Source organism: Mercenaria mercenaria, chromosome 7 (assembly GCF_021730395.1).
Source record: "Mercenaria mercenaria strain notata chromosome 7, MADL_Memer_1, whole genome shotgun sequence".
Classification (NCBI taxonomy): Eukaryota; Metazoa; Mollusca; class Bivalvia; order Venerida; family Veneridae; genus Mercenaria; species Mercenaria mercenaria.
This window is the reverse complement of record NC_069367.1, coordinates 22,754,129-22,767,470: the sequence shown is the minus strand read 5'-3', so window position 1 is coordinate 22,767,470 and position 13,342 is coordinate 22,754,129. Positions and strand designations below refer to the sequence as shown.

At 36.3% G+C, this 13,342-nt stretch overlaps 1 protein-coding gene across 3 annotated transcripts in view; it reads left to right on the top strand.

Annotated features, from left to right (window-relative positions):
• Window positions 1-3,153: 3,153 nt before the first annotated feature.
• LOC123554759 (chordin-like) overlaps window positions 3,154-13,342 on the top strand; it is a 28,812-nt gene continuing 18,623 nt past the window's right edge. For all 3 annotated transcript variants that reach the window (XM_053547777.1, XM_053547778.1, XM_053547776.1), the window contains exon 1: window positions 3,154-4,142. In XM_053547777.1, the coding sequence (XP_053403752.1) occupies window positions 4,082-4,142 (61 nt within the window). In that variant the 5' untranslated portion in view covers window positions 3,154-4,081. The remainder of the gene's footprint in view (window positions 4,143-13,342) is intronic.

Below are 13,342 nucleotides of genomic sequence, written 5' to 3'. Positions count from 1 at the left end.
GTTGTCGTGAGGCACCGGGCACCAAGGATTTTACATGAAATAGAATAATTTCTTAGGAAATGACTAAAACCTACGTATTAAAATCCCACGCCGATGAGTAGTTTGGATTCACAAGCCCCTGTCATTTCGTTAACACGTCCTACAAGATCTATTATTATACTTGGATATTTAGGCGTAAAAAAATGTTTGTTTCCGGTATCCCGACATACCCTAAATTTTTGGCCGGACCCTTAAAAATCAATCTGACTAAAGTACTTGATCTTCTAAACGAAGATCTGAGAACGACCCATTCACATACGTCTTCTGTATATTTTGGATTTCCAGTATTACTATTTTTATTTTAACCAATCAGACGACTTGTTCGAATACCAAAGAGTAAGAAAAATATGCAGTTATTTCAGGGCTCGAACCCAGGACCCCTCGCTTACAAAGCAAGTAGTCTACCGACTGAGCTAACCGGCCATCTGAGACAATACGACAAAAGAATTGTAAATATCAAAAGTCAAGGCTACAGGTAGATTTACAAAATGTTTTAAGCTAAGCTCTAATTGGCTAGCGAAAGGGTCGTCAGAACGAGGCCATGAATAGATCGTTCTCAGATCCTATGCGTAGCGTAATAGGATATGTACTTTAGTCAGATTGCTTAAAAAATGTTTTTATGGCCTTGAAGATTGTTTTTCAACTTTTTAACAAAAAGTTGCAAAACTGCACTTTTATATGTCTATTCATTTTTTGACACAAAAATAATTTCCGAAAAATCTCACTTAATAAAACAAATCAAAAAAGAAAAAATTTCTGACCTACCTACCCTAACTTTTTTCAGCATGTTACCGGAAACAAAGAATTTTTTATGCCTTAGCAGGATATCGTAATAGATGGGAGCTGTCCAGGGATGACTTAAATTTGCGTGGATGTATGAGAATGCAGGGTGAGCAATTCCGTATGTGCAAAGTCTAAAACATGAAACCGTTGGCACGGGACAAACGATGTTTTGTAAATCATATACCAGTGTCATGTAAAAAAAAAAATGTTGTTTTTTTTCCGGGACGCTTAACTTCCATCAGTAAGCCGTTGTTGGACATTTCTTATAATTTTGTTTGACATATCAAACGGTGGAGCGGGGGTTTTGTACCTTCAACTGAAAAAAAATATAGTTTATATTACATTGGAGATAACTGCACCGGTCATGTGTATATAAAGTTATTTCCCTTCCCTCCTCAAACTAATAATCTGGCGGACTTTCATACATCAGGTACCCCTTTGCGCATTATTTCGGACGACAGATGACTTCCTTACATGTGACGGGAAGAATTTGTATCTGGAAGAAAACATAGGATGAATGAAAGAATTCAAATGCTGACGTTACCCGAGCTAATGTCTTTCTTAAATGATGTTAAAAAGATACGACGTCATAGGCAGCAAGTGTCACCAAAATTTTGACAGAGGTCGCAGGGAAAAAATAATCTTGTCTATAGCCAGTCAACCCAAGAGCTGAAAATAGTTATATGAGCCGTGCAATGGGAAAACCAACATAGTGGCTTTGCGAACAGCATGGATCCTGACCAGACTCTAATTGCAGTAGGCTTTAAAAGCGAACAGCATGGATCCTGACCAGACTGCGCGGATGCGCAGGCTGGTCTGTATCCATGCTGGTCGCAAACCCACTATGTTGGTTTTCTCATCGCACGGCTCAATTATGATAAAGTCCTCAACACCATTTTTATAGGAATATTCACAACCATTTTAATTCCAGATCTGAACAGCCTGTGTGTAAGTATTAACACTAGCTCTAGAAGCGGAATTAAATTGTGTCAAGATGAAAGTAGAATCTTGAAGACTTCTTTTCCACCAGGAAATGTAGACACCAGATGCATTTTCGGACAAGGGTTGCCACCTGGGTAAATTCACCTACTTTCTGCTAGATGGTTAATTAGTAGGAAATATTTCAAACCCTAATCAGGCTCCATCCAACAGTGGATGCACGACGCACGTGACCTAACAGCACGTATAAAGTTAAACTTTCGCTTTACACACAAATCTTTCAAGGTGCTCTATTTCCATTTATAAGAGCGGATGCTGTGGCAACACGACACATTACAAAACAAGGTGCCGTGAGTTCGAGACTCCGCTCATTTAACTAAAATTACTTACATTCGCCACAGAGTCTCTTGTATGGGTGCTTTACATGTACGTGGCATTGTTAAAGGTAGCATGAGTAGCATTGACAGTTACCTGTTCAGTCGCGAATCATTAGAAGAAACGCAATTTTGCAAACTTTTTATTAATTCCATCATATTGCCTATCTTGGCAATAAACAAATTCCGTAAATACAGGCACTTTTAAATCTTGGCTTTTGTTTCATACTGATGAAATACCCCTGATATTTGTCAAACGGAAATGTAAGACTATCATTTCTATTAAAATCAAATGAAATATTCAGCTTTTTAACTTTTTTTTCATAATCAATGCGCTTCTGGGGAGGGGAAGGGAGGAGAGAGGAAGGGGGATGGGGGGTGGGGGAGAGAGGTGGGGGGGGGGGGGGGTTGGTGGAGGGGATTGTAATAATAATAATAAAAATTTAAAAAAAACTACGTTTCAGTTTAAGTTTCAGCTCTTCGTACTGGACCTTTTTTTCCTTAAATAAATTATGCGGAAAGTGGAAAGTTTCATGAAATGAGAGTGATCAGCTTTCAGAGGTTAGTTTTAAAAGCGCAGGCCTTTTCTATTTACAAAAATTTGAATTATATTGTAAAATTTCAACTTACCCTTATATAAATGCAGAGTGGATTATCATCAAAATTATGACAATGAGATATTTCGTTCATTTTAACAATGATTTAAATTTACATCCTTGATTTTTGTACGATTTTTTGTTGTTAATAATTGAATTAATAAGGCGATAAATATACCGAGCACATAACAATACAATTTTTGGTAAAATACTTATAATGTAAAACTAAAAAGTAAAAACAAATATAAAAAAATCTCGCTCGGAAATAAATCACAAACATGTTGCTTTTAATTCAATGGCTATCACCGGCAGACAGAGAGTCCGAGTGAATCGCTCCGCGACTTTTAGTCACGTGGCCTGATTACGGTCGCGAGGCTTGAGACGTTGAGTCTCCCCAGTATTGTACACGCTTTTCTAGTTTGATACAAACTTGATTCACTAGAGGGGAGGAGCCAACGCTTTACTTTCTTTATAAACCTATAGACAAATATCTTCGAAAAGTTTATGTACGTGAATTCTTACTTAACTTCGGATTTTACTATTATCTGTGATACTATATAAGCGTTTGTATAATATGATATACCAGCTCTTAAATAGTCTTATAAACTGACAAAATTAACGTTATAAAATTAGGAAAAGATTTAGAAATAAAAGTAAAATAATGTTTTCTCAATCGTAAGTTAAAACATTAACAATAAATACTGCTAAGTTAGTATATAACAGAAAACAGACATAGCTGTTCGTCTGTTTATAAATTAAAAAGAAAAAAGTGAACTTGACAGAATATCGACAACAATACTGATAATTGGTTGAAAATGAACTGCAATTCTATTTGATTGATGAAAATCAAGTTTGTCTATTTCAAGTGCAGTAGCAGACGATTTGTTTTATGATGAAGCAGACGACAGAGTGATCTATTTGATTGGAATGTTTGTCTATAACTTGTAATTGAGTAATTAATGTTAAATTGAAAACGAGTATATTTTTTCTAACCAGACGTGTGAAAAATACGATAAACTGTTTATTTTCTCTCAAAATGTATTTGTACTGTAACAAAACACTGGTTTCACTGAGTGCGCTGCATTCTGAAAATTATAAGAAACTTCAATTTGAAACTGTTTGTGGCTTATTTGTAATTTTGTGAAGGAATTACGTCTTTCAATTTTGAAAATAATTAAGCAAGGCAGGACAGTATACTGACATTTTCAAAATGAAGATGGAATTTTAATACTTAATTTCTGGAGTACATTGATTCATCAACGCACACAGATGGATATTACAGAAATATTGCACGTGCTAATGGGAAGCTGACACATGACAAGACATTGACTATCACGTGCCATCTATGAAATGATGAACAAATTTGTGATACCAGTTATTATATTACTAACAATTATGTGTGTTTTGGTAGGTAAGTAAAAAATCGAGACTTTTCAACATTTTTTTAAAAATCTGTATCTGCAATTATATCATCTTATACTTTCACGATGTTTAACGTATAAAAGTAATCACAGTGAACTGTAACGTTAAAGGGGACCAGCTGACGTTTTTAACGTAATCTTTTTCTATCTGTTATGATTGGGAAATACTAATAAGTGTTATTTCTTCTTTTTATATCAGAATTAAAAGCATTTAACACTAACACGTATGAAATTGTGTGTTCTCTAATCTTGACGACACATGTTCATCCTGTCTGTCTGTCTGTCTGTCTATCGATCAAATAAGATGCAAGTAAAATACGATGGGAGTGTATAATTGTTATCAGTAAACATTAAGAGATTTTGATACAGCTGATCTGGGGACTGAAAAACATGTCTTAGTGCAGTACGGTACAGTATTTATTTATAAGTCTGCACTTATACTTCCTTGCTATCTGGTCTAGCTTTTATAGCAAAGTGGTAGAGTATCCGCCTTAGGTGTGAGAGGTCCCGGGTTCGATACCTGTTCAGGGCTTAAATATTTGCAGTGTGTTACATTGGCGTCCAATAGATATCAATAGACACCTTGGAACGTCCCACAGGAATTCGATGACGAATTTTAAAATTAAAGGGGGTGTATGTAGTAGGTTAGAGTATAAAGGTGCACTTATACTGCCTTGCTAGTTTTTATAGCGACGTAGTAAAATGTCCGCCTTATGTATGAGAGGTCCGGAGTTTCCCGATCAGAACTGAAATACATTAGCAGAAATAAGGATTAAAGCTACTCGCCTACAGATGGGGACAAATTTTTCAATATGTTCAATTTCATCAAGTGTAGCATAGAATGTATATGTGCCACTGAAAAATGATGAAGTGTGTGAAACTAAGTGTTAAATACTGGTAAGAAGGAAAGAAGAAAGTTGAGTTTCTCCATTATTTCAAAAGTGGTGCAGTGGTTAACTCCCTTCTGAACAATATATTTGGTTATGAATTAGGATACCTGGCAAAAGTATTATGTCAATAAGTATGTACCACGGGTGCTTTTCACAATACCCACGTTTTATGGATTTTTGAGAGCTTTTTTTCACCTGAAATGTGTTAACGAGTTGCTTTAAACAGTGAAAGCAATTTGAGCCGCGCCATGAGAAAACCAACATAGTGCGTTTGCGACCAGCATGGACCCCGACAAGTCTGCGCATCCGCACAGTGTGGTCGGGATCCATGCTGTTCGCTTCCAAAGCCTATCGCGGCTCATTTTGCTTTAAGTACGTGTTTAACTATTTGCTCAGTCTTAACAAATGTTACAAGCAATACTACAATTTTTAGGACTGGGGGCTATTGGGTGGGGTGGGGTGTATTTTGTGTAGACATGTCCTAGATGGTTTGAGAGTGGAACTTATTAAATGAGCCGTGCCATGAGAAAACCAACATAGTGGGTTTGCGACCAGCATGGATCCAGACCAGCCTGCGCATCCGTGCAGTCTGGTCAGGATCCACGCTGTTCGCTAACAGTTTCTCTAATTGCAATAGGATCTGAAAGCGAACAGCATGGATCCTGACCAGACTGCGCGGATGCGCATACTGGTCTGGATCCATGTTGGTCGAAAACCCACTATGTTGGTTTTCTCATGGCACGGCTCAAATATACTTTAACAAGTCTAGTCTGTATCACCACATAACAATTACAGCTACAGTATCTACTAATCATAAACACGTAAATTCGGTCATAAATGCCAATAATGAAATTTCGTCAAGTTCGAATCCCAAAATGGTCATGCAAGTCAATATTTCATTTTTCTAGGATGGAATTAAAAGTTGTTCAGTGAGCTTTAATTTGAATTTTCAAATGGTTGTATGGTTTGGCTTAGACTATAACTGAACAGCAGTATAACTTAAACGTAATAATCATGTTTTAATACGTCAAAAGCCATAGCGGAAAAAAGTACACACAGGTAATTACAAATCTTTCTTCTTAAGTTAAAACCTATTACATTTTAGTCAGACAGATATCTCGTCTTTTTGTTGTATTTTGCCAAACAGTTGTAATTACTAATTTACTTCTCGGCGCCATGAAATGGACATTTAATATAGGTTGGTGTCGAAAATGACTCTTTACTTTAATTAAGTTCAAACGAAAAGCCACCTTTTCTCAATTCACCTGGGTGAAAAAAGCATCTGAATAAGTAGAGTTATCTGTTAAACGGATTTAAATGCAAATGTTTAAGACGTATTGCGCTAACTAATTTGACCTTGGGCTCGCCCCTGTATTTAAAACGTTGTTAATTATTGGGAAAGTTTCGTTTGTAGACTAGCAAAGGCTCTGAAAGATCCTGATCATTTCAGAGACCCAAATCTAGCTCAAATGAAAAGAGAGCTTATCATAAATGAAAAGAAAGTTCACAGGAGACTAAAACGCAAAAGAGTTGAAAGAGAGCTCTCTTTTGCGGACAATTGGAAAGTTGAATAATGAATAGAGTGAGGTTTATAATGGCATTGATCAATCCCGTTTTTTGTTGTTGTTTTGTTCTTTTAGCGAAACAATCGACTTCTTGCAGTCTAGCGTTTCTCTGGTAAAGTGAAGAACTAGAATACACACCGCTTATTGAAGCCATGCAAGAAACCATTCTCGCTAACTAGAATACTTACCGCTTTGTTAAGCCACACAAATAAGAAACATTTTCGCTAACTAGAATCATACCGCTTTGTTAAATCCACGCAAGAAATGATTCTCCCAAAGAAGAATACACACCACTTTCTCAAAGCCATGCAAGAAACCATTCTCGCTAACTATAATACTTACCGCTTTCTTTCTCGCTAACAATAATACTCGCCGCTTTCTTTCTCGCTAACAATAATACTCATCGCTTTCTTTCTCGCTAACAATAATACTCATCGCTTTCCTAAAGCCATGCAAAAAAACCTTTCTCGCTAACTATAATACTCATTGTTTCCTTTCTCGCTAACTCCCGCTTTCTTTCTCGCCAACTATATACTCATCGCTTTTTTTTTCTCGCGAACTATAATATTCATCACTTTCTTAAACCCATGCAAAAAAGCCCTTTCTTGCTAACTATACTCATCGCTTTTTTTTCCTGACTAACTATAATACTCACCCGCTTTCTTAAAGCCATAAATAAAAACCTTTTCGCTATGATACTCACCGCTTTCTTAAAGCTATGCAAAAAAAAAAAAACCCAACCTTTCTCGCTAACTATAATGCTCACCGTTCACACGGTTTAAGTTAAACTCCTTCATCTTTCAAACTGGCTTTTGGTACTGACCTTGTTTTCTTTTGGCACAGAGATAAATAATTTATTACTTTCATTATATCATCTAAGGCAATTGGACCTGCTTTTTGTTATACAAGTGATCTGATTTTGATATTTTCACGTTTCCTCCAATAAAACTGCTGTGATCAATACTTCTGCAGCTTCTATCATTTCATGTTTTACCTCTATGTTTCTTACATGCTACCTGTTGTAATTCCACCGAAACTTTCTTTGAAATAAATCGGAATTATCTTTTATTGTTTAACTTTCATTAAAGTATTGGCAGGAAGTTGGCTTGGGAGAAAAATTGAACGGTTGCATTTCGGCAAAGTGCAGACTAGCCCATTTCCTTACGAAATCAGCTCATATTTGTCGAAAACGTTTGCAGAAGTTGATTATGCACTTAAAATGATAAAGACAACATTAATCAGAATGTTTCTCATGTACGGAATGGTACACTACGGCACAGATCGTGTCTGAAAATACTGAATCCTTTTCCCTATGATATTCTGTATGAACTGTAGAATATTCACTTTGGTTTCACATATAACTAGGCCCATTTTTTGACTACAGGTCTGTATCTTATTTTAAGATAGATCTAAGATCTGACATATATGACGAGAATAGAAAGAATCTTGTATCTTCTGTAAGGGAGATTTATGATGCCACGTTAGCTTAATACAGAATTGCATCAAAATTAAAATGCTGCGGCCTGATACAACTACTCACACTAAAATTAAGTTTTACTTTACAGCACGCTTTCTCACATTTTCTTACCAAAATGTCAAAAAATACATCCACACTGAAATTCCCATCTCAGGTGAAGAGTACAGTGTTCTGTTACCTGTCCGCCATTAGCCTACATGACCAGATGGTGTCCTTGATTTGTTTCAAATGGTGACCTTGAATTGTTTCATTACACATAATATGAATTTTATTAATGATGTTTTAGCTGGTATTATTAATGATCAAGTAACGCGTCCCGACACGCACGCGTATGGCAAAAATAATTCCGAAAAGAATATACGAGCAGCAATCTTTTTGTAACTTCTTTTAAGTCTCTACTACTCTAAAACGGCAAGACCCACCAACGCAATCCGAATGTGATTTAAAACCAAAAACACGTAAATCACACAAAGACATTATTTAAGAATTTAAAGTAGAAGTAGGAACATGTTTTATGGCCCGATTACTCTAAAATACCGCGACGATGTTTAGCTGAGTTTAGTTTTTAGATAAATTATAAATGAGAATTCAAAAAATTCCCTGTGTCAGAATGGCCTTCCCACGACGTGAGGTCTATATCAATGAAAACGAATGAGTTGTAAAGATTCTAAGATATACTTTTAAGAAATTCAAAACGAATGTTGAACAATAATTATAAAACAGTTAAACATACGATTAAAAGTTTTGGGCTAGAAATCACATTCAATTGTTGATTTAGCTACGCAACAATATTGATATAGATCAAAGGAAACTGGCGGTATCTTTTTGTTATATCATGTAACATATTCTTTGTTTGTGTGATTTTACAAATAGGTTTTCTTAAGGTGTATCTCATTTCATCAAACCATGATATCTCGATCGCATCTATTTGCAGGAGCCTCAAAATTATGGTGGCTGATTTCTGCCGTTTCGTGTTTATATATATTTGTCGAGTTTTCATGTAGGCGGGTATGAATATGTCGTATTGGCGCCCTTTATTTGTCGTGCTGTCGTGTTTTCGTGTTTTCGCCCCGCCGAGGTTAGGTTTTTGTCGAGTTTTCGTTTTTTCATGTTGTCGTGTTTTCGCCCCGCCAACACACCAACACGAAATGGCAGAAATCAGCCACCATACAAAATAGCGTTGAGTTATGTATGTAAAATACACATTTTTAGTGTGTTAATGCCTTGTTTGCACGGAACTGTTATTGTTGTTTCTAAGTTTTATCTTTTCTTTTTGTTTAATTCAAGTTGATCGTGAGGTGCCGATGTGACCAATTCACCGATGTCCCGGCCACTCGTGCTAATATCTTAATTGTATAATTATCGTCAGTACTTAAACCATATCTCAATGATGTTTACACGAGAGAACGGTTCAAATAAGTTAAAAGACGACCTATGGAAAGGGTCAAGCACCGGAGAGATGACAATGAGTTGCCTTAAAACGCTTTTTAAACACTTTATGATCTGAAGATGTAAGTTTTAGATAACCCCAGGGAAATTGCCGCCAGAGTCAGAATAAAGACGGACGTACAAAATTCTTATTTTCCTCCAACACCTGAATGGACCAAATGAACATGAGGTCTAAACTAGTCAGTGTGCTAATGCAAAAGTAGGGCCCAATGTTGTTAAACTGAGTTTGGATATAAGTCCCGAGCTTTATTATTATTATTATTATTATTATTATTATTATACCAGATTTATATAGCGCCCTTTTCATGATCAATTTCACGTTCAAAGGCGCTTTACATAGTTCAAATGCAGCCGCACAGGGCGCATAATTCATTCTCTACTAGTACAGACACAGAGCGACCTGACCAGAGGGACAGAGTTAGACAAAGCCCCCACGACAGAGAGATCAGAAATCAGATACAGGCCTGTCCGGCTTACTTAGCCTAGCTCGTTGCGAATAGACAGCCTGGTTCTTTAACGTGCCCAGTGTATAGCACTGATACACGCAATGATTGCCTGGGTTCCTGACCAGTACACCTCTAGTTGGGTGGGAAAGACTGAAAAGCGTTTCTGAAAATTCCCGAGGAGCTGCCGGGGATCGGACCCCCGACCTCAGGATTGGAAGGCCAGTGTGCAAACCACTGAGCTATCCGTCCACCATTAGTTACTGACTGGCTGCTTCTGGGGACAGTCCTCACAGTGATTCTATGTATAGGAAGGTTGAATTCTGGGACGGGTCATTTTAAATTGCCTCGAAGTCAGGGTTTCTAGGTTATAAAACTGAGATCACAGACCAGCATCTGTTTTTTTTTCTGCGTACACATTTTAATCAACCGATGGCAAAGTTGCTTTTTGAGATAGGCCTCAAAATTCATTTTTATAATTTAAGGATAAAAATGTATCAGAATTATGCGCAAACGTATTGAATCATTGTGATTGCTGAAAAGCAGACGACAAGTATGCTCGGCTAAAACTTGTACTATGTGATCACAGAAAAAGATTATTGCTTGTCGTAGATCAACGTTTGTATTGGGTATTTGATATCTTGAAGCAAACAATTATTTCTCCATGCCTATTTTAATACTTAATAGTATTTATGCAAATATTAAAAGGATGAATTAAAGTGTCATATCAACAAACTCAAAGGATATTCGTAATAATATCCACCAGTCCCGCAATTCTGACTCCAAAACTACTGGATGTTTTACAAAATGCCGTCTAATCCAGTTAACAAGTTATTAAAGAACGAGAGCTTTAATCCGTACCGTAAAATATGCGAATCAACTGCAATGGTGACGTAGTGCGCGGAACACGACCGTAAAATTGTGGCAACTGAAGATGGCGCTCGTGAGTAAACATCGAACAGAATTTCGGCGCAGAATTAAATTAAACACTACTTTCAATAGCCAAAAACATATCGCCAACCCTATTAAATTGCTATTTATTACATATGAATCTTAGTTTGGATTGGGTTAGTCTGAAGCGCGCCATTGTGGGGTTCTTTCCGTGCCTGTAAGACGACGGGCGGGTTCGACCTGTCGTTTGAACAAGGAAATCACAGCAAGATGGCGTCTGCGTGAATGTGAAAAGCGTTCTTTTCTATACAGGTCAATTAATCACTCATTGACGTCTCATTAGTATCTATTAGTGAGGTGAAATGACACTAATAATTTTGCAAAATCACCCAGATGTTCCCGTAGTGTTAAATAGTAGTGCACTTTAGCCAGTTACTAAAGGTTGGTCGTCGTTTTGTTGAATAGGGGATAAAAATAAACAAATTCATATAGAACACTTAAATATATATATTGCAATTTTTTCACCAATATCACATTTTAAAACTGGTGAATGGACAAATAGTATAACATACGAATACCGCAACATTTCTTAACAGCAGATTCGTATCTTTTTGATTTGCTGGATGCTGGGAAAAGGCCAAAGTTTAAAACTGAACGAGAGGAAAAGCGACATTATTTTTGTTACATAAATCTATCCTTTGACAACTTGCGATACAGTCTTTTCTTTAGCAGACGAGATTTGTAAACAATTAATAATTTTATCGATCGTGTTATCGGTCTATACATCTTCAAAAGTGTATGTGTTGAGCCAATTTAATGTCTCAAGGTAGGGTAGGCTCTCAACAGTTGGCTCCAATATTATACTCCAAAATGATGTTATCAATATTTTCCGCCGTTTAAGCCACTGTTAACCGTATCTAAACGGCTTGAAAGCATGAATAATAACTCCCCATAAAAATGAAATTATTAAAGGAATATTAAAGAACGAAAATACAGACTACATACTGGTAAAATACTGTTAAAATTTCTGTTCCTCTCCAATACTTGTTTCATCCCGCTGCCTTTTAAGATTTTCGGAATATCAAAATGTTATATGTATATCAAGTTTATTGGGGAAATGAGAAACAACCCTTTTTCATATAAAAAAGTTGATGCATTTCACTTATATTATGTTAAATAAATTTGTTTTCCAAATGGCCAGTGGAGAAAAAAGGGCTTTCTGAATGTAAAAGAACGGCGTGATCTATTTGAACGAAGTCCTCCCCGTCTTAAAATTAACAGTGTAAATATGTACCACATTAGATAAATTTTGTTACATTGTATTTACGGCGCCTTACATATTTAAAGTAACTATGAACTTGAAAATATTTCAATAATTCGTCTATAATTAATGCATCATCTGAATAGCTTTAATGCGGTATAGTTAATAGGAAAAGTGTATACCGCACAAGACGGGTTGACAATGCACGAGAAATTACGCTCAAATTATAATGCATGCACGTATGAGTCGAAAGGTGAAATTAATGTAACAGAAATATTGACTTTTTTTTGCTTAAAAATTAAACTTAAAATGCTTTCATTCTCACCGCCTTTAATCCCGATTATCTGATTTCTTTTAATTTAAGAAATAAATAGATAAAATTTGAGCTTGTATTACGAAATACGTTCGCCGAGGCGAGCGTTGGTGCCTTAGAGTAGCGTAAAAATTTACTCTGGCGGCAGATAGTTATTTTCACAATAACACCAATTTATTCTTTTAATCTAAAAACTCATTAAAGTTCATTTTCTCATGTTAATTATTGTTTATTTTGCACCCTACGAGGCTAGAGACATTAAGCTACCCCGTTTACAATGCCATTCAAGCACAGTCTGTTTTGTCCTTTAACTGCAGCGCCACCTATAGCCATAATATCTTTGTCTACGATAAGTAATTTCAAAAATTGAGTCTGCAATAACATGGATCGCCCAATGGGTCTGCGTGGACAATAGTTAATATATCATTATTCAAGATAACTACCCATATTAAATGTACTGCCGTCCTTTTATAAAACTTTGTTTAAGGATACACAATTTATCGAATCCCGGTATTTCAAAGAGAGAGGGGGGAAATTATTTTTTAATTAGACGTCAAATTTATGTTCAAATATAGACTTAAAGTTGACTATCCCGCTTGCGGGAGAGACAGAAAATGTTTCGAAAGAAATGAAAATCGCATGATGACAAGGCAAAAAGTAATTGGTATGTTTATATTCGCTAATTGTCGGTTGTTTATTATCGTATCAAAATGTTTTTCCAACAGGATTTTGTTTCCCCTCTAAGGAGAACTGACACCTAGCTAGTTTTAATGACTATACATCAACTTTTGCCTGTCTGCCTTAGCAACACCTACATTTGATAAAAGACCCTATGGGTCTCCTTTAAGCTGCGCATGATTGTCAGACCGGCTGTGTTTGATTGTCGACCGGAGTCGTTCGA